This window comes from Scomber scombrus, chromosome 9 (genome assembly GCF_963691925.1).
Source record: "Scomber scombrus chromosome 9, fScoSco1.1, whole genome shotgun sequence".
NCBI lineage: Eukaryota > Metazoa > Chordata > Actinopteri > Scombriformes > Scombridae > Scomber > Scomber scombrus.
In genome coordinates, this window is record NC_084978.1 from 29505483 (window position 1) to 29528888 (window position 23406).

The window sequence follows — 23406 nt, forward strand, 5'->3', positions numbered from 1 at the left end:
CTAAATGTAATAAAAATTGGGAAATTATCTTATTATATATCTTGGAGAGAGACAGATTAAGAAATTGATACCATTTTCATGTCTGAAATTAATGTTAAATATTAAGCTAGCTCCAGCTCATGGTTAGCATAGCTTAGCTTAACTTAGCTTAGCTTAGCATAAACAGTGGAAAATGGGAGACAGCTAGCATGGCCTTGTTCAAAATGTTTCTTTTACCGACTCCTCTAAACCTATTTCATCAGTGTTGCTCGGGCTTTATGCTAACTCTTTGAACAAAAGCAACAGTATTGGGATAGTTACTTAAATAATATAATCGTTTACAAATGATATATTGTTCATTAAAATGTAACTAGAAAATGAACTTTCGGAGGAAACCCTACTATGTGATTGCTGCAAACTAAATTGCATTCAACAATCACACAGTTACTTTTTGGCATTCTATCTGCTTTATATGAGATCATCTCTTTTATTTGCATCTTATTTGTGTATCTACATGGTTATTTCTTTTATTTAACCTGCTAATCATCTGCTTTGAATTAGCTTATTTCTTTTATCTGCATTTGACTTTTTTATGTATGAACTTGGGCTCAGTGTTGATATATGTGCTCTCTTTTTTTCTAGTTTTATATGTCGTGTGTGTTTCCCTTATACTAAAGTTAGTAGATCTATTTACTTTCCTAAATAAGATATGCATAGCAACTGCTTCACAACTGTCCCACTCCCTTCCTCCCTTTCTAATGATAGATTGTTTTTTTTTCTTTCAGACTTAATACACTGGGGAGTAAAGGGGAAAAAGGGAACATAAAAAACTCCTAGTTTATCTGTTTTATGTATCTAATTGATCATATCTTTGTGTCAATTTTTAGACATCCTTCTTGTTTTTTATGCTTTAAATTATATGAAGTGAACATTATGTTTACATATAAGATATGTAAGTAGTGGTATAAAACTATCCCACCATGAAATGTACATGGTAGAGGAGAAAAGACTACAAATAGATTATAAATAGTAGTTTGACAGTGAATTAGTGCAGTGGAAAGTTCCCTGGGAAATATATATTTTTACCCTCAAGTCCAATCCAAGTCCGAACTTCTGACAACAAGCTTTCTACAGCGAGTGTGCATCTTCTTATCTAACCCTGACTGCAACCTTCACCTACTCTAAACTATGCTGTTTTAACCTCGCTTCTTAAAGCTTCACTCTTGTTTTTCAAATGATGCTCGTATAGAATCGGCCTTCAGTTGTCACTCATCCACTACATATAATATTATGGTTTTCCAGACTGTGTGAAGCATTCACGTAAGCCTGATGTCACTCTCAACCACAGTAAAACCATTTCCTGTTTCCTTTAGGAGAGTAAGGGGTCACTCGCATACACACATACTCATAAACTGAGCTGAGCAGCACACAAATACACACAAAGCATGGTATCATTTAAGGTTGTGGGGCTTAGTTCCTCTCTTATTCTACCTCATATTAACTCGTAGTGAGACTGCAAAAATACAGGAATTGGACTATTGAGGTTCAGTTGCACTTATGCACATAGTAGCATTTCTCTTCTGAGAGCAGGTTACATTATACACAGGATCACAATAAGACGGGTTCATTCACATCACAATCATCATACACATTCACCGACACACTACTTACAAAAATCACAAACATTATAAGCAGTTAGGGCTGGACAATATTATAGTCTATAGTCAATATTATAATGATATTGTCACAAAGGTAGCAATATCATTATAATATTACAAGATATCGTCTTAGATTTTGCATCATAATATTGCGATATTGTAGTATTGTGATATTGTGATATTGTGATAAGAGTTGTCTTTTCCCGGTTTTAAAAGCTGCATTACAGTCAAGTGATGTCATTTTCTGAACATACCAGACTGTTCTAGCTGTTCTATTTATCTACTCAGTCATTATATTAACATTACTGATGACATTTATCAGATTCTCATTGTGCAAATAGTTTGTGAAAACACCAATAGTATTGTCATAACTACAGTCTTGTTGGAATAATGTTATCAAGGTATTTGGTCAAAAATATTGTGATATTTGGTTTTGTCCACATCGCCCAGACCTATGAGGTATATCACCTAGTAACTAGTCCCTCAGAAGAACAAATGTATTTAACTTTGTGTTATAGTTCATTCCTGAAATGAGAAGCCAGGATTTGAACAACTCTATCTAGGTCCCTTTATTTATTCTTTTCATTTGAACAGCTCACTGCTTGGAGAGAGACACTCTGTTTGGCTGGCTTTTCACTCAACTTCCAAGTGTGGCCATTCAGAACAACAACAAACCAGCTTTTAGACCCCTCTAGTAACAAGCCAAAAACTAGTGTATTAGATATAGTTCACAAACCAGCTTAAAAGTAACATCCCCTCATTAATCTTACTATATGTTTTCCAAAGACAAAAGGTTCTACTTTGCATGATAAAGCATAAAACAGCAAGAGAAATGAATAATATCAGATTTCCTCAAGACTGATTTATATCCCCAGATGTGAAAGCATATACGACATGCAGATGCAGGAAGAAACAGATCGGTCTCATGCTGAGAGGAAGTTAATGCCTTCACAGTCTCTCTCTCTCCGTCACACACACACACACACACACACACACACACACACACACACACACACACACACACACACACACACACACACACACACACACACACACACACACACACACACACGCAGGGAGATGACTCAGCATTATCATGACCTCGAAAGAATTTCCTCCTTGTGACGTGTGTGCGTGCGTGTTTGGTGCTTTACGACTGCAGTGTGATGCTAGAAAATAAAGATGGATAGAGATACAGGGAAGGAGGGAAGCGGACGTGTGGTGTGAGAGAGTTGGGTATTTGGTCAGAGAGCTGTGACATCATAGGGATCTATAATAGTTTGCAAGGATGGTAACAGATAGGAGGGAGGGCGGTGACTGGATTATATGAGTGTCGCTGGCTGCAGTGATGCAGTAAAAGGTGTTTGAGTGGGAGCGCCTTGGTAGTCAAGTACCAGATAAAAGCAGCGTCCCTGGTTCGATTCCGTCAAGGGACTTTTGCTGCAGGTCATTCCCCTCTCTCTCTCCCTGTTTCCTGTCAGCTCACTGCCATTCACTGTTAAAAAAAGGCAAAAAAAGCCCAAAAATAAATCTTTAAAAAAGGTGTATCAATGGTCAAAATGAAAACTATGATAAAATATGATATAATTTTTATGTATATACGATTCCCTTTATCATGTGTCCAAAATATAAAATGTATAAACGTGGTAGACAATGGTAGTATTTACTGCAGGGCTATGGATTTCATTAAATTATTTACTTATTATAATTATAAGATGTTCATTGTAATTTGTCCACCACCTTTAGTACTGTGACTATTGATGACGAGGTCATGCAATTCACCTGTGGCATTGTTTTGTTTTACACTATGCATGTATTATAAGAGCTGGATAGAGCGCCATTGATTTCCCCCCAGTGGTCACTCACTGAATTGCAGCAAAAAATACCCCTGTGGCCCCAAAAAGCATCTTTCCTATAGACCACCATTGTAAAAGAGAGGTCTGTAAAACCTTTGACAGGATGCCTCAACTGCAGACAAGGTCAATAATGACTCTTTCTACTGTGAATTTTTGACCCATGGAGGTTTTATATTTGTAAATATAACATGTGGGCAGGGCCAATGGGAGAAACACTACTGCTTATATTCAGTGGGCCACATAACCTGGATGGAAACATTGGAACTAACTTAGCCCAAATCTAAATGTGATAACCTGTTCAACATGTCTCCTGATACAAAAAACAAATACAAACTCTTTTGGCTCTTGTCTGAATTGGACTCTGTCATCTATTTAAAGGACAGCTTTTTGACCATTAAGTACTGTTAACCTAAATGTCTCTAATTATATTAGCTAACCTTATTTAGCCCAGGCTAGCTCTCCCAGGTGTGGAGAACAGTGGAGTCTCTTTAGTGTGACTGTTTTGTCTATTTTAAATGACACGTTGTTGAGCATAAAGTCATGTTTTAACTATCAAACTATCACTTGCCTTCGTACAGTATATAGTACAATAGAGGAGCATCACTTTTTTTCTGTTAACTTGCTCCCTGTAACTTGCTAATGATGTCTCAGTGTCGCATAATTGCAAAAACAAATCCTTCCCCAAGTACGAAACTGCAAACATTAAGTCAGAAGAAAACGTGCAGTAACACAATGTCAATGCAGACTGATGTCCAGTTCCACTTGTTTTGCAATCACATCCGTCTTTTTGCTTTAGGAGAGCGGAGAATAGACAGGAGAATTGCTCCTGAAGTTACTAACTCAATGGAAAGGACAATAAAGCTGCCAGGCAGTAAATACAACACCAGTCAGTAACATAATATTGTCCTGGGGCTAAAAGTGGTTCCAGGTGGTTGGAACTGAATCATTTACAGACTAAAATAAACTAAACTCCCTAATTTTTACAACTTCAAGAGATTTGAATGTAGTATCATAAATCACATTCTTTCTTCTCTTTTTTTTCTTCTCTCTGTTCAACTAAGATTCATTCTGTACCAACATTTTAACTGTCAAATATACAAGTATGCACAATCAATCTCCAACAATATCTGGCAAGTCGAGTCGAGCGGCGGCTGGTGCTGACCTTCAGAAACTCACTTCTTCATTTAAAGCACATTTACTCAATGTAGAGAAAAATGACCTGCAAGATAACGTTTAACTAGGAAGCTTTTTCTTAATCTGTCAATTTACTGGCCTTGAAAACACTACTTCATTATCATCACCCTAATCATCAATCAAATTACATTAGCGTCACCAACACTCATTATCAGCGTGTGTCTAGATGTATCACATACAAAGACATGTGATAAGGATCCATGAATTTGTTTAGCTCTCTGTAAGAAGGAAATCCAACATCGCCTTATCACTTTTCCCTGTATTTATACTCCAAACATGTGATCACTGCAGACTGCCGATATGTCATTTGTATTCTTTACTATGTAAAAACCTTAATCAGTCCTTTTGTCTCACGTTACATTTGTCTGTGTGGATTTTCTACAGTCCAAAAATCATCCAATTCAGTCCAATTCCATTCAAAATTCAAGCAACAACAGAAACTACAAAATATTCCATAGCTCCATAACTTGTACACACTGGGAAATATAAATTCAAAGTTTATTACTGAGTGGAAATTAAAGACTGATTCACAGTCAAATATGAAGATTTCTTCAATCAAATATAAATGGACTTTATGCTCTTGTTGTGTATGCCTTGCCAGTTGAGGAAAAATGTGCATCCATGTTTTGTTCTTTTCCTCTCCTTAAATTATGCACAATGTAGCACACAGCAGCCTGGGCTATATACAGTATGTGTTCATGTGTGAAGTGATAGATGGATGTTTTGGCTATTGTTTGGAGTACATATTAAAGACTGATGATCAAATGAACTGCTGAGTGTTTGTTATAGTTAATCCATGGTAGTAAAACTTCTGTGCATGGCTTCCGTCTTACAGCATGTACTATATCAGGAATACATCTGATAAATATTTGACTAACTTCCTGTGGGAAGGCTGGGAAGTCTCTTACTGCGTTTTCTCCCCCTAGGCTTAAGCATGTCATCTGTTAATGCTTCTGTCCACGAAAGTGTCCACAACCTTATCCAAAGGTCATTAAAAGGCCCAGTGTCTCTCAGCACCCACCACAGCAACTCTACTTCTACCTTGCTGCTGACCTTTAGGGAGGTTTTAAAGGGATTTATGGTTGTGGGTTATTATCACCCTCCTGTTATATGGTGTGGAAAATCACTCACACCAGATCTCATTAGGAAATGATATAATTTATGGCGTCTTTGCTATACATGTATTTAAAAATCCTCAGTGTGCTCTTTATTAATTAACATGTCGCTGTTCTTTAATTCGGATTACTCATCATTTCGCACAAATTACTTAAAAATGTAATACACCTAACCTATGTTAGCAGGGTTTGACCGACTGAGATAGGTGCAGTGTTACACTTAAAGTGACATGATAAACATCATTTAAAGTTTAAATGCTTTAAAAATAACAATTCTTTTTTTTTGCACTACATTAAGCCAAACGTAACAGTGTAAAATGTCCTGTGTCTTATTATAATAAGATATGCCGTCAAGTCAAAGAACATCTATAAGTGCGATTTTTTTGAATGGAGTTTGGTGTGGACGTTCTTCATGCAAGAGAGAGGACCACACCATCACCTGCCGTATCGCTCATCGACTGCATTATCCTGTCCTGATCCTCCCCACCCAACCAATAACACCGTCATCTTTATCACTACAGGCAACTTGCGACCACCTTAAAGAAAGCGGGCTGACCACTCAATACAGCATTGAGACCTTATCGGCACGCTGAAGGTTAAATTCTTGATGAGTCAGGGGTTTAAAGCACCAGGATAAAACACAGAGACATGAAGCCAGTGGTACTCACCTTCAGTCAGGCAGGGACACATGGAGGCTGGGATGCTGTCCCATGGCTGCAGCCTTACTCCGTGTCCTCTGGCCGGAGCATGAGGATGCGGCTGTGTGCGGACTGAGGGGGGCAGGATGACAGGAAGCCGAGAGGCATCTGTCTGTCTGATCCGTGAGGCTCTACCTCTGATGCAAGTTGGAATTTAACCTTTGTTTATGCAGAGAGAGGATCAGCTGAGCTCCCCGCTGCCTGCTTCACATGGACTGAACAATTCTGCTGTGCCCATCTATTTTATTAATAGGCTTCCCTCTGCACCTATTCACCAGCACACAGTATCTTTTTCAATGTAGTCATAATTTATTGAAATAAATGATGATCCATGTGGTGTAAGGTTACAATAGCTTATTTAAAATAAGTATCAATATATTTTCTATTAATCAGTTAAATCGATTAATCATTGAAATCACTTTGACTATGTAGGCTATGACTTCAGACTCCCTGAGCCCTAACCAAGATACTGATTTGAAGTTGTGTAATGTTCTATATGTTTGCCTTTTTTTCCCTTTTCTTGTTTTTTCTATAACTGAATTATCGAAAGACTGCCTATTTTATATAACAATGATTATTTATTGACTATTTTAAGACACTTATTTATTTTAGGACACTTATTGATTTTGAGACATCATGTATTATTTTAAGACAACTGGGATGCTGCTATATGGAATGCTTCTGAACTATACTGTTTCATTGTATTGTTTTATCAGTGCAATGGCAATAAAATATATATTATATTCTATTCTATTCAATTCTATTCTATCGTATTCTTTTGAAATTCCTGACCCACCAGGAAAATTAATATATGATAAAAAACTAAGAAGAACTTAAAAAAATCTACTGACAGAAGAACAGGGCTGAGAGAAAAAGGCACAATTACAAATTCGTCTCCTACTTCAGCACCATGGACAGTACCATGGATTTATCAATACACAGCTCAGTTAGGCTGCTCATATTTCAGAGCTGTGATTAGGGCCATATATTTAAACTTGGACAAACCTCAATCAGATAAAGGATCAATAGATCAGGTAGACTAGACTAATATATTCTACTAATCAACCCCATCTGTCACTGCTCTCTCTCTGCCAATAAGGGATGGAGGGCGGGGGGGCAGGTTAACAAGGGGGATGCAATTTGGTCATTTTGCTGATGGATTCATATGATGGATTTTTGTATGTTGATCTCAGTAATGATTTCTGTATGTTAATGGGTTCGGTGATTGAATGCACATTTTTTTCCAGAGATGGTTGTTATAAACGGGGTCTTTTACTGTTTTCAGGCCAAAAAGCCAACAAATTATCTCATGAGATCACACTACACTATCACAGGATCTGCTGAAAAGCTGGTGAATAGCTGCAGTCTGTCACCACTGTGTGGCCCAGCATTCTCTTCCTGCCTGTTCTCTGTGTGAAACAGAAAGTAACCTTCCAGCACCTGACGTGTTGCTGGACTTTGTGTGCTCCAGATCTCATCCTTCAGATATCATCTCATTTGCCCGTACAGTGATACTCCTTATCATGTTGCTGAATCATCCAGCATGGTGTGCACTTTACCTCCAAGGTTTCATCAGCAATCATGTGAGCAGTCATAGCAGCCTTATACTCATGACAGAATTACAGTCCAGCTATATTAACATTGTTACTCCAGCTTTTCATGGCAGATGCAATATTGACATAAGACATTTTAATACTGTTAGCATACAAAATCTCTCTATAATATTTTACGTGTTTTTGTACATTATCTATGCATGCATGCCATCTGAAGATTGCAGATTTATTTGTATTGCAGGACGGCATATGGAAATATATTATTGTGGTTAATATTATTATTATTATTATTATTATTATTATTATTATTATTATTATTATTATTATTATTATTATTACATTAGCATTTGCCTTTGTTGATCAAAATCGTTTATGTAGTCAATAGTTTGTGAGGCAGAGCTTTAATTTTGAAGACGAACCGGAAGTGCTATTGAATTTCCGCCGCAGGCAGCTAAGTAGCTAGTTTGTTGTTGCTTTAGCAACAGCTGCTAAACTAGCTTTTATTTTCTGCCTCTGTGGAGTCTGACACATCGGGGGCTAGCTATCGGATGGTGACCAGCGCTGAGACGTGGCTGAAACGAAGTAGGCAGTCTTAAACGGAAGCTTATTTGCTAGTCAAATTTGCAACGTCGCCCACTAGCTAACTGTTAACCTTAAGCCAGTTCTATTAACGTTGAACCGCAGTGCTCAGCTAACAGCTAGCTGCACCTAGCACCGTCACCAATTCACTTGGATCCATGAAACTAAGATGTGTTGTTGTTACATGAATTCGTGAGTTCACGCATTTGAATAGTTTAAAAAAAGACGGATTTATAATGGATGCTAACATGACAATTGCAATTCCATTAGTGTTAGCAGAGTTAGGTTATCTCACTTCCGCTTTCGTCTTAACGGCTTCTGCAACGTTAATCACAGTGAGGTAGTAAAGCTTAGCTCACACAGAAACTAAAGATTGTCAGCCTGCGTTTGAACGTACAGCAGATTTCTATATGAATTCCACACGTCTCTGTGTCAGTGTATGTGTTCAGGCCGGCGGGGTTAAACAGTGGAACCTAAAGCTGGACAATGTAAACAAGTTTGTGTCAGATAGTGAGCTCGGCTCTGCTAGCAACTGGTCTTGTGACCTGTACTTCCATAAAGCCTGTGTCTGTGTAGGTTTGGTGTAGAGACAGTTATATGTTGTTATTCATACTAAATGATGATCGTATGGGCAACATGAATTGTGTGACAGGGATTGGTTTTTAGTTCAATAAAACTGTGTGGGGTTTTGTCTCCAGCTTGTAGAAAAAGTACTGCAACTAACAGTTACTTTCAATATCGATTCATCTGTTCATCGTGTATCATTCGTCATTCATTTTCTTAGTGAATTGATTAATTGATTGGTCCAGAAAATGGTGAAGAATATCAATCAACTGTTTTCCACAACCAAAAATGATGTCTTAAAATGTCTTGTATAGTCCTGACTAGGGCCCGACTGATACTGGATTTTTGGGGCCGATACTGATATTAGGGAATAAAAAAATTCCGATGTATGATATATGATATATCATATATATTTTTTGCAATGTGGTTATCAAACACTTGATAAAGATATGTCATGCAGTGCACTGAAACTGTAAACTTCACTGTGAATTTAATCATTATTATCATTATATTACATTCCTATTTATAAGAAAACATATACAACAAAAAATACATATGTACGTATATATTAAACTTGAATTAAGAAAAAGGATCAAATATACCTAAAACACTGCCTATATACATTTTAAAAAACTGATGCATATTGGACAACATTTATGCCGATACTGATATATCTGTTATAGGCCAATATCGGCCGTTAATATCAGCTGACTGATATATCGGTGAGGCTCTGAAGATATCATATCATTAGAAGATGGAACCAAATCATTTTAGGAATTTTCTTCTTGAAAAATGACGATCAATTATTAAAATAGTTGCCCATTAATTGTTGTCAACTAATCGATTGATCGTTGCAGCTCTAGAATTGAATCGACTGCATTAATCTTGATGTACAGAAACAGAATCTGAGTATAAAGTATATCTCATTTGAAGGTGTGTTGGCTCAGTGATGTGGCTCTGTCTCGCGCAGGTGTGTCCGCTGTTGAACCATCATGATGGCGGGTTCCCAGTGGGAGCTTCCTCCAGAGCTATGTTGTCGGCCCATGGCCTTCGTAGCCCTGACCGGTCTGGATGTGGTCTACAACGCCGTGCACCGTGCCATCTGGGACGCCTTCTGTGCCAACCGGCGAGCTGACAGAGTTCCTATCTCTTTCAAAGTGCTCCCAGGAGACCACGAGTACCCCAAATGTCGCACCAAGGTGAGCGGAGGTTTAAATACAATATAAGATCCAACAAAATCCAACATCACAGTTGTAAAGTCTTCACACGAGTGTCTCTCCTTCCGTGTAGAGAACCTCCTATGAGTGGTACATTCCTAAAGGCATTCTGAAAACAGGCTGGATGAACAAACACCTGAACCTGGTTCCAGCTCTGGTTGTTCTCTTCTACGAGCTGGACTGGGACGACCCGCAGTGGAAAGAGAAGCAGTCGGAATGCGCCACTAAAGTGGAGATCGTCAGGTATGTGGACATGTCATTACTCTACAGGAAGGGTTGTCTTGTCTGATAGTGAGATAGTGTTTCATCAGGCTTGACAACAACCTGTGACATGGATTTGAAGGATTAGTTTTTAAGTTTCACTTCAGAATTTGCAGCTGCCATCATCTGTGTCCTCTGCAGCAGGGTAAACAGTGTTTCTTACTCCATGTTCACTAACCTTATTCAGTGACTCCAGCACTGAAATAGTATGTGACAGCTGTCATACTGGAACAATAAACAAGCAAACGATTGGGAACAGACTGTGCTCTGTACAGCTGACTGTCTCCTGCAGATCATCACCAGCAGAAACAGAGCTGCACTCAGTTTCATCTGAACTCATCTGTGTTGTGTGTTACTTAATTTATAGGACCAGTCTTCAGGGCAGGAACACCAAGGTGGCTGTCGTTTTAATCCAGAAGAAAACACCTCTACCTCCAGGTACTTCATTTAATAAACTGATCTCAGTCTTCAGACAGTTGATTGGTTGAATCGTGTGTTTTTGATTGGTTGAAAGAAAATCCTGCAGACACACAACCCTTTATGGAAAAGTTTGGACATGTCTGATCTACAATATAGGCAAATCTCTCTCTTTGATTGGCAGCAGTACCAAATATGTATTGTGCATCTACTAACAAGGGTCCCATGTGACCTAGATCATCTAAAAATATTTGAGTAGTTTTGCCAATAATGTAAAAAATCTGTTTAAAAAACCCAGATTAATGAAGCCAAACCAGACATCTACTGTTAATCAAATTCTTAACAAAGTACTGTGTGTGTGTGTGTGTGTGTGTGTGTTCAGGGGAGGATCTCGTAGCATCAGAGAGAGCAGCAGCTCTGTGCAACGCCTGTGATCTTTCTGGCAAGAGTCTGTTTGTACTGCCGCACACCGACCACTTAGTGGGCTACATTATAAGGTCAGTAATAACTCATTATCATATTTTTGAATAAATGTTTTTTTTTGGGTTTTTTTTAGCTCTCCTCTTATCAAAATTGTCCCAGTGTGGTTTGACTGTTTATAAAGGATAAAGGTATAAATTATCACCCAATTCTGTGTTAGACCTTTTTAGCCAACTACATTCCACAGGTTTTACACTCAAAATAGACAGACCTCAGACTCAGTCAACGGACCTCATTTAAATGAAACTATACCTCAGTGTTGAGTTAACGCCTGTTGTCCTCCTGGGTCTAAATTGACTGATTGACAACAGGAGGGTTAATTCATTCTTATCAATTGCTAATGCTTCAAATGGCGTCCAACATTTGTCTCTTTAGTTTAGTCTAATTGAAATGTATGTTTAATATATGCAGATTTTTGTCTTGATTCATTTAAATATGATTTTGCACACATTTGTCCAGAGCTGCAACTAACCATTATTTTCATTATCGATTAAACCTGCAGATTAATTTTTCAATCAATCGATTATTTAGAGCATAGAATGTCAGAATGTAGTGAACAAAAACTGTTTTAATTTCTTATAGTCAAATGTGATGTCTTCAATTTGCTATCATATATCCTCATATTTGAGAAGCTGCTTGAAAAATGACTAAAACAATGAATCGATTACCGAAATAGTTTCATTAGCTGACTAATCTCTGTCACCTTATTGTCCTCTGTGATTGTGTAGGTTGGAGAACGCTTTCTACGAACACTCTCAGACGTATTACTACACTGAGATCCGACGAGTCAAATCACATAAAGAGTTCCTCAACAAGACGACACATCAGGTAGGAACGGCACACTGGAACCAATGAAAACATCTCTGTAAACGAATGCAGTACAACTTCAGATAAATCCTAACTTTTAAACGCCTCCTCTTCCTCTCCTCTACTCATCATCTCTCCTCCACCTCCTCGTGTTCCCAGCTGCTGTTCGTCAGGCACCAGTTTAAAATTGCCTTCTTCAGCGAACTGAAACAGGACACTCAGAATGCTCTCAAGTAAGTCTGAGCCCTGAAAATCATCCCTCCATGTTTGTTGCGTTCACTTCCTGCTAGCACTGTTTTTTTCCCTACAGCAGGTTTAAATAAATAAATACTCACCAGAAAATTTGAAAGTCTACATTAAAATTCATTATTATGGAGTGAAATGTGTGCTTATCTCAGTTTGTTACTTTCAAAGTGTGTAGTGTCACTTCAGAGGTGTATTATGTGTGTGCAGGTACTACAGAACTGCCTACAGTCTCGTCCATGAGCTCAGAGCCCACGAGACCAACATGTTGGAAATCAAAACTATGGCGGGATTCATCAACTATAAGGTCCGTTTGTGTCTGTGAGAAACGTTAGAATTAAGATTCAAAGAGAGATAAATGATCATTACAGCATCTCACCTCTACTCTCTCTCTCTCTCTCTCTCTCTCTCTCTCTCTCTCTCTCTCTCTCTCTCTCTCTCTCTCTCTCTCTCTGTCTTTAGATCTGTCGTCTATGTTTCCAGCATAACACTCCTCTAGATGCTATCGCTCAGTTCAGGAAGCACATCGACCTGTGTAAGAAGAAGATCGGCAGTGCTGAGCTGGCCTTTGAGCACGCAGCGTGGATGTCTAAACAGTGAGATACACACATTGTATTTGAACTTCGGTGAAGACAATGGATTCAAATATTTTGTAATTTAGTATGTTTTTGGCCACCAAACAACTAGTAAGATGTATGAGGAGTATGAATGACTTCTGTCATAAATCTGAATACATATATATATATTTTTTTACACATGAGCAGATATTAGCTTTCTGTCACACCCCTAATATAAACATAAGTGTCCTACAGATGCACCAATATCAGTATTGATATTGAATATTGGGTTTGTAGTCAAATAGCTGGGTCAGGTATCAGTAACAACGGGCCAGCTATTATATTAATAAATAACAATTCAGTATATTTATATGTCATTTTTTATTATTACATTTTGAAAATAGAGAGAAAACAAAAATAATGTTAAAAAAAGAAATGACATTTCTGTTACTGTACAACGTGAGTCTCATTTACACTATATTAGTCATCATTTTAATCAGTCAAGATCAGTCAAACTTTATTTATATAACAGCTTTCATACAGGTTAATGTAGTACAAAGTGCTTCACAGCTGATTGATAGTTGATTTTTTTATAGCTACACAAAGGGTAGTTGAGAGACTTTTTAAGACATTTAGGTTGTTTAATAAATAACAGTTTTCTTATGACTGTAATTTAGTATCCAGCTATCATCTAACACCTGCTGCGGGCTCCTCTGTGTGTTCTGTCAGGTTCCAGTCTTTTGGCGAGCTGTTCGATGAAGCCATCAAGTTGGGTCTGACAGCCATCCAGACCCAGAACCCTGGTTTCTACTACCAGCAGGCTGCCTGTTACAGCCAGGACAGGAAACAAATGGCTCAGCAGCTCTGTCAGGTGATCATACTTCTCCACCAGTAATACCAGTAATACCACTGCTGCTCCTGCTACACATCTACACCTAGAACTGCTACAATCTAAATGTCATACTATTTTATTCTTGCTTATCTCTGTCAGCTAAATGCTTTGTCATACTTGGTTATGAGACTGGTTAATGATTATTATTGTAGGCTGGAGCGACTTATCCCACCCCTGATCCTTTGGACACCCAGAGTGGAGGTCTGGACTTCTATGGCCAGAGGTCCTGGAGACAAGGACACCAGAGTATGCACACACACACACACACACACACTTTGTCTAGTTCCTGATTAACAAGTGTCAGATGACGTCATTTTAACTGATTCATTAATGACTGAGAGTCTTTGACAGCAGTTAGAAACATATTGGTGACACATTGACTTTTGTATTGTTGTATCTGCAGGTATCGATCCTCCAGACGCAGAGAAAGAGAAGACAGGCATTGTGGCCTTGCAGATTAAAGAGAGAGATGTACCACATTCTGTAAGTACACACACACTTATTGCTGTACTACACACCACACAGCTGTACCACATGCTTTCAGGCAACAGTTATTAAAGTTAAGTCACTATGTTAAATATTTTATGTGATTACAGCAATTTTCAAGTAATTCTGATGTTTTTTGTTTATAAATAGTTTAGACAAACCTTGTGAATATTGGTGCCACTCATGTATATAACAGCAGCGCTACAGCGTGTTTTTTAATACCACCAGCAGAGGGCACCCAAGAAGTTTACACATAGTGGCTTTAAATACCAATCATGTAGAGATATCTTAAACCCAACATTGAAACAATCACGCAATCATAATCTATTTTAATGTTCTCTGTTCCAACAGGAGCTGATTATAGCCCTCCTCAGCAATGCTGTCGCCCAGTTTAAGAAGTACAAGTGTCCTCGAATGAAGAGTCACCTGAGTGAGTAACGTTTCTATATTGTTGAATACACTGCAGTTGGATGTAGGGCTAGGTGATATGGACAAAATCTAATTTCATTATATTTTTGACCAAATACTTCGATATCCATATTGTGACAGTATTGTAGGGATGACTGTTGGTGCTTTCATAAAATACTTATAATATGAGATTTCTCATAAATAATCATCAGTAAATGTGGATATAATGAACGATTGAGTAAAGGCAAATAATAGAACAGCTGGAAAAATCTGGTAAGTTTAGAAAATGACATCACTTTGCTGAAATTCAGCCTTTAAAAGCAGGAAGAGACAACTCATGCCAGAATCACGATATTACAATATCCAATATCTGAAGCGATACAATATTGATATAATATCGATATATTGCTAATCACTGCCTGTTAGAGGTTCATTTAACATCTAGTCCCATCATGTAGATATTTTTGTACCAGGCATTGTTAGTCAATGTTGAAGACTGCAAGTTTGAAAATGATAAAAATGGGGGGTTGTGGAGTAAGTGAAGATACCAGATCTCTGTGGCCGGCTTCTCCTCTCTGCTGGAGGTTAGCAGTTTCAGGCTACATTAGCTGCTGCTAGAATAACACACCTGAATCTTTGACTCAACTATCAGGTTTAAGCATAGAAGAAGAACGCCTAGAATGAAAGACATCGATTTTAATCCATTTAAAAAGAAGTGTCCATCAGGGGTCTGGAAGTATTATAGAAGAGCAACATTAAATGAGTTCTCTTTTACAGGTGCAATGATGACGGAAGGGGAGCTAATCTAACCATTCTTTTCATCAAAAATGTCACACACTCATGCTAATATAAGTGTCAGTCTGTGCAAATGACTTTTAGCATTGTGTCTCTTGTCTACGTGCTGCCTGTTTTAACCCTGTCTTCATTCTCTGTTACTCAGTGGTACAGATGGGAGAAGAGTACTACCATGCTAAAGATTACACCAAAGCCCTTAAGTAAGTCAAAACACACACTCTGATTAACATATATACATAAAGTGCCAGTCAAAAGTGTGTGTGCTCATTTAGGAAGGTGAGTCTGCACTGCACTGACCGGTGCTGTAGATGTTCAGACACTCACTCTGCTGACTACTGTTACTGGTCTTTGTAAAGCAGCATCTGTCTGTCAGCACACTTATGTGAGCATGTGTGTGTGTGTGTGTGTGTGTGTGTCCTCAGGCTGCTGGACTATGTGATGTGTGACTACCGCACAGAGAGATGGTGGGGTCTCCTGACAGCCATACTGACCACAGCTCTGCGCTGTGCTTACCTGATGGCCAGTGTTAAAGACTACATCATATACTGCATGGAGCTGCTGGGCAGAGGTGAGCACTGACATCACAACCAAATACTCAACAGTAATTGGCCCATCATTAACCTCTACCTCTGATGGATAGATGAATTTATATTGAATATATTTATGATTATCCAGACTCTTCTACCTGTATTTGGAACTCAAAATATGATAAATTCAAATCTGCCTTTTTAGACTCTGATTTACATGAACATGAAATGATTATTATGACAGTTTGACCAGATTCTCCTGGTACACAAGTGTGAATTATTCTTTTATTATCAGCCTCTCAGTTTTCATTAGAGTTGCAATTATATTTAAATGTATTTCTTTCTTTGCAAAAAAAAGGATTCATATTTGTTTTCAGGTTTCAAATCACAATAAAAAGCTCAGAATCATGCAATAACAATTCATCATCATATTTCTACTATACAGACATGTTCTGCTGATTGTTTTTTATTGAGAGAAAAAAGGAAGAAAAGAGGTCTTCATGCCTGGAACTGATGATACTAAAAACAACATTTTGGCAGAATACATGAATCTGTTAACTGCCTTGGACCACTGATTTTTATAGATTTTTATATATCTTATAAATCTTACTCGTCTCCCTTTTTGCTGATGACACTGTATCTTATTTTATCGACCGCTCTGATCGCTCAAGTTTATAGATTTGATTGAATTTAGTGATTTTTATTGAATGCCCATTTGCACTGTACTCAGTCTTAATGCAACTGATTGATGATTCGCTTGTATTTAGTTCTGCTGCTTGTCAAGTGCGTCGTAACATGAGTTTAGAAAAGCGCTCTATAAATAAAGATTATTATTATCAACAATCTACAGCTTCAGTCCAGAAATAGCAACTTCTCTAAACCATAAGTAGCTCAACACTTAGTATATACTTACAAATCCAAACACAGCAGGCTTTAATGCTGCAGTATACTCTATAAAGCAATTATATATTGATCTTGTCTCGTAGCTTCAACACTGAAGGAGGAACAGAAGTCCAGGATCGAGAAGAACCTCATCAAAGTCCTGATGGTGAGTAGATAGACTCCACCCGACTGAACCCAACACGTTCAGTAAATCAAACAGCCATCCACTGGATTCTACAAGAGGGTTTACGAGGTCATTAAAAACAACCGCGCAACTGTTAAAGTCACAGTGTTAGCGCAGTGAAGTGGAACGTTACGATTGAGGTGACGCAAACACACACATAGAATTGATTTGATCATTCTCTTCTTTCCTCCCATCCTTTTATTCCTCTCTCTCTCTCCCTCCTCCATCAGAACGAAGTACCTGAAGCTGAGCCGGAGTGTGACCCCGCCTCCGCCACTGCAGCCAAGGCTCTGTGGAACGACCGCATGGCTTTATCAGGATCCAATGAGCTCAGCATTGAAGTGCAGGACTACATACCATTCAGTGAGTGAACACACACACACACACACACACACACACTCTTCACCCAGAGGAAATGTTCACTTGTCTTTCTCTATAAAGTACACAGCTGCATTTCCTGTGTTAGTTTCACACTTATATATTATAGTGGTTGGTTGTAATTATCGTTCCAAGTGTATATGATGGTGTTTCTAAGCTTCCTTTCCTCTCTGACTCCAGTCCAGTGTAAGGCCAAGTTTCTGTCTCCCAGTTTCCACGTCGACCAGCCCATCCAACTGCAGGTGTTCCTGCGAGCCGACTGTCCTCATCCTGTATCGTTCAACAAGCTGGCTGTCAGCCTGAGCAACCAGGTACACACACACACACACACACAGACACAGTGACCGGCCACACATTTACATGCACAGTTCTAATATGATCAGATGTAATAAATAGGCCGAATGTCTTTTCAGCCGGTGTGTTCCATGTTTTAAAGCCAGCAGTTGTATTCTAGCTGTGTGATCCTTTGGAAATGAACAAAATGAGACAAAATAAAACAAAATCATTCTGGTAATTTTCTATGTGCAAAATAATATGGAAAATGAAAGAAAAAAAACAATACAGTAAAATAAAGGTTAAGTGTCTTTTTTAACCACTTTTATTAACCAAAAAGGTTGTAGTTTTTGCTTTTCTTGTAATAACAACAATTATATTTGTGTGTGTGTGTGTGTGTAGGAGTACAACCAGTGGTGTGTGGTGGAGTCGTCAGGTCAGGACAGTATGAGTCTGTTGCCGGGGAAAACCAAGTGCTACAACTTCAGTTTTGTAGCGAAAACAGAAGACGTTGGAAAGAAGATAGAGGTGAGGCGTGCGTGTGAGACGGAGAGATTGGTACTGACTGTTTGTGTGTATGTACTGACTATTTGTGTGTGTGTGTTCAGATGACAGGTATAGAGGTGATGCTGGGCAGTGACAGCGGCCGCTGTGTGTTTCTGAGCTGGAGAGGGGCGGGCGGAGACGCAGCCTCTACCCATGAGGCCTTGCTGGCTAGCAGGTCGTCCCGTCGCTGGGGGCGGGGCGCCGAGGCACGACAAGAGCCGGACTGGGACAGCCTGACCATGCAGCACAGTACCATGTAAGACTGGGCCCCAGACACAGTAACATACATTACATACTGTATGTTTCTACAGTATCACTTATTATTTGTTTGTTCCTGTGTGATGTTCAGGATCATCTCCAGAGTGCCAAAGATCTCTGTCCAGCTGAGCCACCAGCCTCCTGTACTCAATAATGAAATGTACTGCATCAGCCTCACCGTCCAATCACAGGAGGAGGGCGTGGCCAAGGACGTTAAACTGACAGCGGGTCTCAAACCAGGTACACTGACCAATTGGAACATTTATTTCCTATGCTGTGCACGCACACTTGCAGGGATCAGATTTTTACTGATCAACCAATCACAGTGCTTTTAGGCGGGTCTACAGGATCACCTGACTGATCCAGTTTCACAGTTTACTCTTAAAGGATTAGTTCATCCCATTGGGAAATTATTTTACCTTTCCAAATATACTAATCTCATGTCTGTGCATTAAATGACAGTTACATCATATGATTGATACCAGTCTCATGTCTGTACAGTAACCACGAAGCTAGAGCCAGCAGCAAATAAACTGATTTCCCAAAATGTTGAACCTTTCCTTTAAGTATGGAGCTGGAGTCCAGATGTTGTTAGCATAGCTTAGCATAAAGACTTGAAGCAGGGAGAAACTGCTAGCCTGACTCTGTCTTGAGTTAAAAAAAGACACCTACCAACAGCTGTAAAGTTTCATGACTATATTATATCTCATTTATTTAATGTGTTAACAAACCAAAATGCAAAAACAGTAATTATATGCATGCTGGAACTCTTTTTCTTTCACTCTTAGAAACAAAGAAAGAAAGAGAGGAGTGTGTTTCCCAAAATATGTAACTGTGCGTTCAAGCATTTCACAACAGTATTAGAAGTTCAGTCATAGTTGTCTGTCTTGCAGAATAAATCTCAAATGATAAGTTTTATGTGATCGCTAACATCTTATGTATTGACCTTCCTGTACACACCAACATCTCTGACCATTCACCTCGCTGTGTGTGTGTGTGACTTATATCTGGCCCTGTATTATTCAGCTACAATCATATGAACTGGACAGATGTTATTTAGTGTGTGGCATATCATACGTTTACAGTACATCGTCTTGTTTGCTGTTTTCAGGCCAGGACGCCAATCTGAGCCAGACCACACACGTGACACTAGACTGCCTGAAGGTGTGTGATGACAACGCTCCTGCTCTGCTCCCTGACATACCTCTAGGAGATCTGAAACCAGGAGAGAAGGTACACATACACACACACACACACACACACACACACACACCAACTCTTAAGATAAACTCAGTGATTCATATCTATCGATGCTGCGTGTGTGTGTTTGTCTCTAGCTGGAGAAATGTGTGTATGTGAGATGTGTGACGACCGGACCAAGAGTGTTCCTCTTCCACGTGGCCTACAGCATCGATACGACCGTGGAGGGACGGCAGATCATCTGCAAATGTCATAAGGTAACATTCATCCAAGGTTAAATGTGTGTTATTATCATGTCGTGCACTGTTCTTTTCTCATCTGTTTAACTCCTCTCATGTTCTGTTGTCTCGCAGGATGAAACGGTCACCATAGAAACAGTGGTCCCATTCGAGGTGTCTGTCAAGTTTGTGTCCACCAAGGTGTGTAAACTGCATGATGAAACATGTGTGTTTACAGTTTTTAGAGACAGTTTACATTGGAAAAAGAAAAGAAAAGAAGAGAAGATAAATCACACCTGCTACAATTTTTAAATGATGTCATTTTCACACTGTCGACATTGTTCAGCAGGAACTGGCAGTCAGACTGTTGTTTTACTGTTGTTGGCTTGATGGTTGGAGATAGTTGTATAAAGCATTACTATCATCATCATCTGTGTGTTTGCAGTTTGAGCCTCTGGAGCGGGTAGCAGTGGACATTCCCTTCCTGCTGATGACAGACATCCTCTCATCGTCTCCCTGGCCCGTCCTGCTGGCCTCCTCCTCTCTGCAGCTGCTCACCATGACCAGCAACACACCACAGCTTCAGTCCCAGCTAGAGCAAGGTAGCTCAGTACACAGTTACACAGCTGTTCAGTTACACCGACACAATCATGTGTAATGTAGGTGCCAGATTTGACAGAGGAGAATGTTATAGGTCATGTGTGTGTGTGTGCGTGGTTTTTTTTCAGTGGTTCTGCAGACAGATGAGTGTGCCAGTGAGTGTTTCTGTCTTCGGTGTCCACCAGTTACCAACGGCAACAACACTGCTGCTACAGGACAGTACCTGATATCATGGAGGAGGTACACACAGACACACACACACAGACACACACACACACACACACACACACACCCACACACACTGCAGCTCATGATTGATGATCAGAATGATTGTGAATCTCTGGACTCTTTACTGGTGCTCCACAGACAGTCCTCCAGTCCAGAGAGTCCTCTGATCCAGACTACTGTCACTCTACCTCATGTCCTCCTGGAGTCTGTCCCTCTCTACATCCACGCTGGTCAGTACACACATCACACACACACACACACACTAGCCTTGTAGCAACATCCCTCATCTTCAGTTTGATATATTTTATTCTTTACATTGATTGTCTTTGCTGTGGTGTAGATTTACCTTCCTTTGGGAGAGTCAGAGAGTCTCTTCCAGTGCGTTACCACATAGAGAACAGGACGACTCTGGTGCAGGAGGTGGAGATGGCTGTGGAACCCTCTGATGCCTTCATGTTCTCTGGACTCAAACAGGTACAACTCTGCTCTCTGTAGATAAAGATGTGATAAAGAAATGAGGATGTAGCTGCATTTCTATTCTTAACATAAATGTAGCTAATACGTATAGGTAATAGATTTCTATGATTGAGATCAGGTTACAGTAAATGTGTTTACACTGACGCACATACAGTGTATAGGTTACCATGTTTATGATTAGATCCATTATACACATCACTTAGAGATTACTTCCTTTACGATCAGCTGGTGGATATAAAGTAGCTTAGCTTTTGACTTCATGCTAAAATCACAGAATTCTCAGGTGCTCTCAGGTTTTTAGCTTTCACAACATCATAAAAGAACCTAACAGAGAAACAGTTGTCAGTCTTAAAGCTGTTCATATGTGTAATTGTATGTTTTTATTTAACGCTCACACACATTGTGTATAAAGCATGCGTTCATTTTTGAGAAGTTATGCTGGATCTCTTTATTTTAGGAATTTGATACAATTGTTGTTTAACTTGCTCAAACATGTATTCACTGTGTGTGTGTGTGTGTGTGTGTGTGTGTGTCTGTCTGTGTGTGTCTGTGTGTGTGTGTGTACAGGTGCGTCTCCGTATCCTCCCTGGTTCAGAGCAGCAGATGTTGTATAATTACTACCCGCTGATGGCCGGTTACCAAACACTACCGCAGCTCAACATCAGCCTGCCCCGCTGCCCCACCACCAACACACACACTCTGAGACGCTTCCTGCCCCAACGCATCTTTGTCAAGGTAAAACACACACACACACACACACACACACACACACACACACACACACACACCACTGAACAAACACATCACCTCAGTCATTATCATCTATATAAAAAGACATTCAACATTAAACAAATGCTCACGTTTGTCTTCTCTCCTCAGCCTCAGGGCCGACAGCTGGACGACGCCTCCATCGCTGCGGCTTGAGACACACACACACACACACACACACACACACACACACACACACACACACACACACACACACACACACACACACACACACACAAAGTGTTGACTGTAAATATGAGAACAAAGCAACATTGTGCAGGTTGTTTTAGATGTATGATTCCTCACAGATGACCATATTAACACTATTTGTTTCACATTCTTGTGTAAAGAAAACACAAAAAAAACACACCTGGAAAATGGTCTGTTCTTCCAGACTGGGAGACATGATTCCAGTGTGTGTGTTCAGAGTGAGTGTGCCGACTCAGCTGATAAATGAACTGATACACTGATGTTCATTTAACAGGAAAAATTATGTATGAATCTGATGTGACCTGTGTTAAAATTTTGGGTAGAGTGTAATACATGAAAAGTGAATGTGATGAAAGTTTAATTAAATTGAAGCTATGTAAACTTCCTGTGTCTCATTTATTATCCTCAATGCATTGCACCACAGAAACAAAGGTAGTTGGTGATGCAGCTTTTCTGATGATAACTCCTCAAAACACACCAGAACATTTTAATGCTTAGAATAAAACTGCAGCAGCTACAGTGAGAGCTGCTACACAGTGTTATCGTACTGTTTAACAGGTACAGAGCTGCTACAGTAGTTCATGTGTTAGTTTGTGTAAGTTTTACAGTTTGTTGTGCAATAATTCCATTGAAAAAGTAGGTCAAAGAAAAAAGATGAATGAAAAACAGAATATTTAGACGTATGTGTATCTTTTGACTTATCAGGGATTCATTGTGATGTAAATTAACCCTCACATACTGTTCATATGACTTGTAATTAGTCTCTACACCAATTCACATTCATAGATCTACCATCACCACACACTCAAAAAAAAATTCACAATCACTGTTTTATGTTCCAGGAGAACATTTTATACAATATGATGAATACAACACGTTTTAATGCTCATTTTTGAAT

General features: G+C 39.2%; 1 protein-coding gene across 1 annotated transcript; it reads left to right on the forward strand.

The window, feature by feature from the left end:
• The first annotated feature begins 8500 nt into the window (after positions 1 to 8500).
• trappc11 (trafficking protein particle complex subunit 11) lies at positions 8501 to 22889 on the forward strand. Its single transcript, XM_062425835.1, has 30 exons — positions 8501 to 8635; positions 10167 to 10395; positions 10487 to 10656; positions 11042 to 11112; positions 11474 to 11588; positions 12300 to 12399; positions 12538 to 12611; positions 12832 to 12928; positions 13084 to 13217; positions 13908 to 14049; positions 14223 to 14316; positions 14474 to 14553; positions 14908 to 14986; positions 15905 to 15959; positions 16182 to 16327; positions 17273 to 17334; positions 17583 to 17715; positions 17911 to 18041; positions 18406 to 18531; positions 18612 to 18805; positions 18899 to 19047; positions 19919 to 20040; positions 20145 to 20264; positions 20361 to 20426; positions 20671 to 20827; positions 20954 to 21065; positions 21192 to 21283; positions 21394 to 21527; positions 22098 to 22265; positions 22410 to 22889. The coding sequence occupies exons 2-30, from the start codon at positions 10189 to 10191 to the stop codon at positions 22452 to 22454; spliced, it is 3375 nt and encodes a 1124-aa protein (XP_062281819.1). The 5' UTR covers positions 8501 to 8635; positions 10167 to 10188; the 3' UTR covers positions 22455 to 22889.
• The last annotated feature ends 517 nt before the right edge of the window (positions 22890 to 23406 follow it).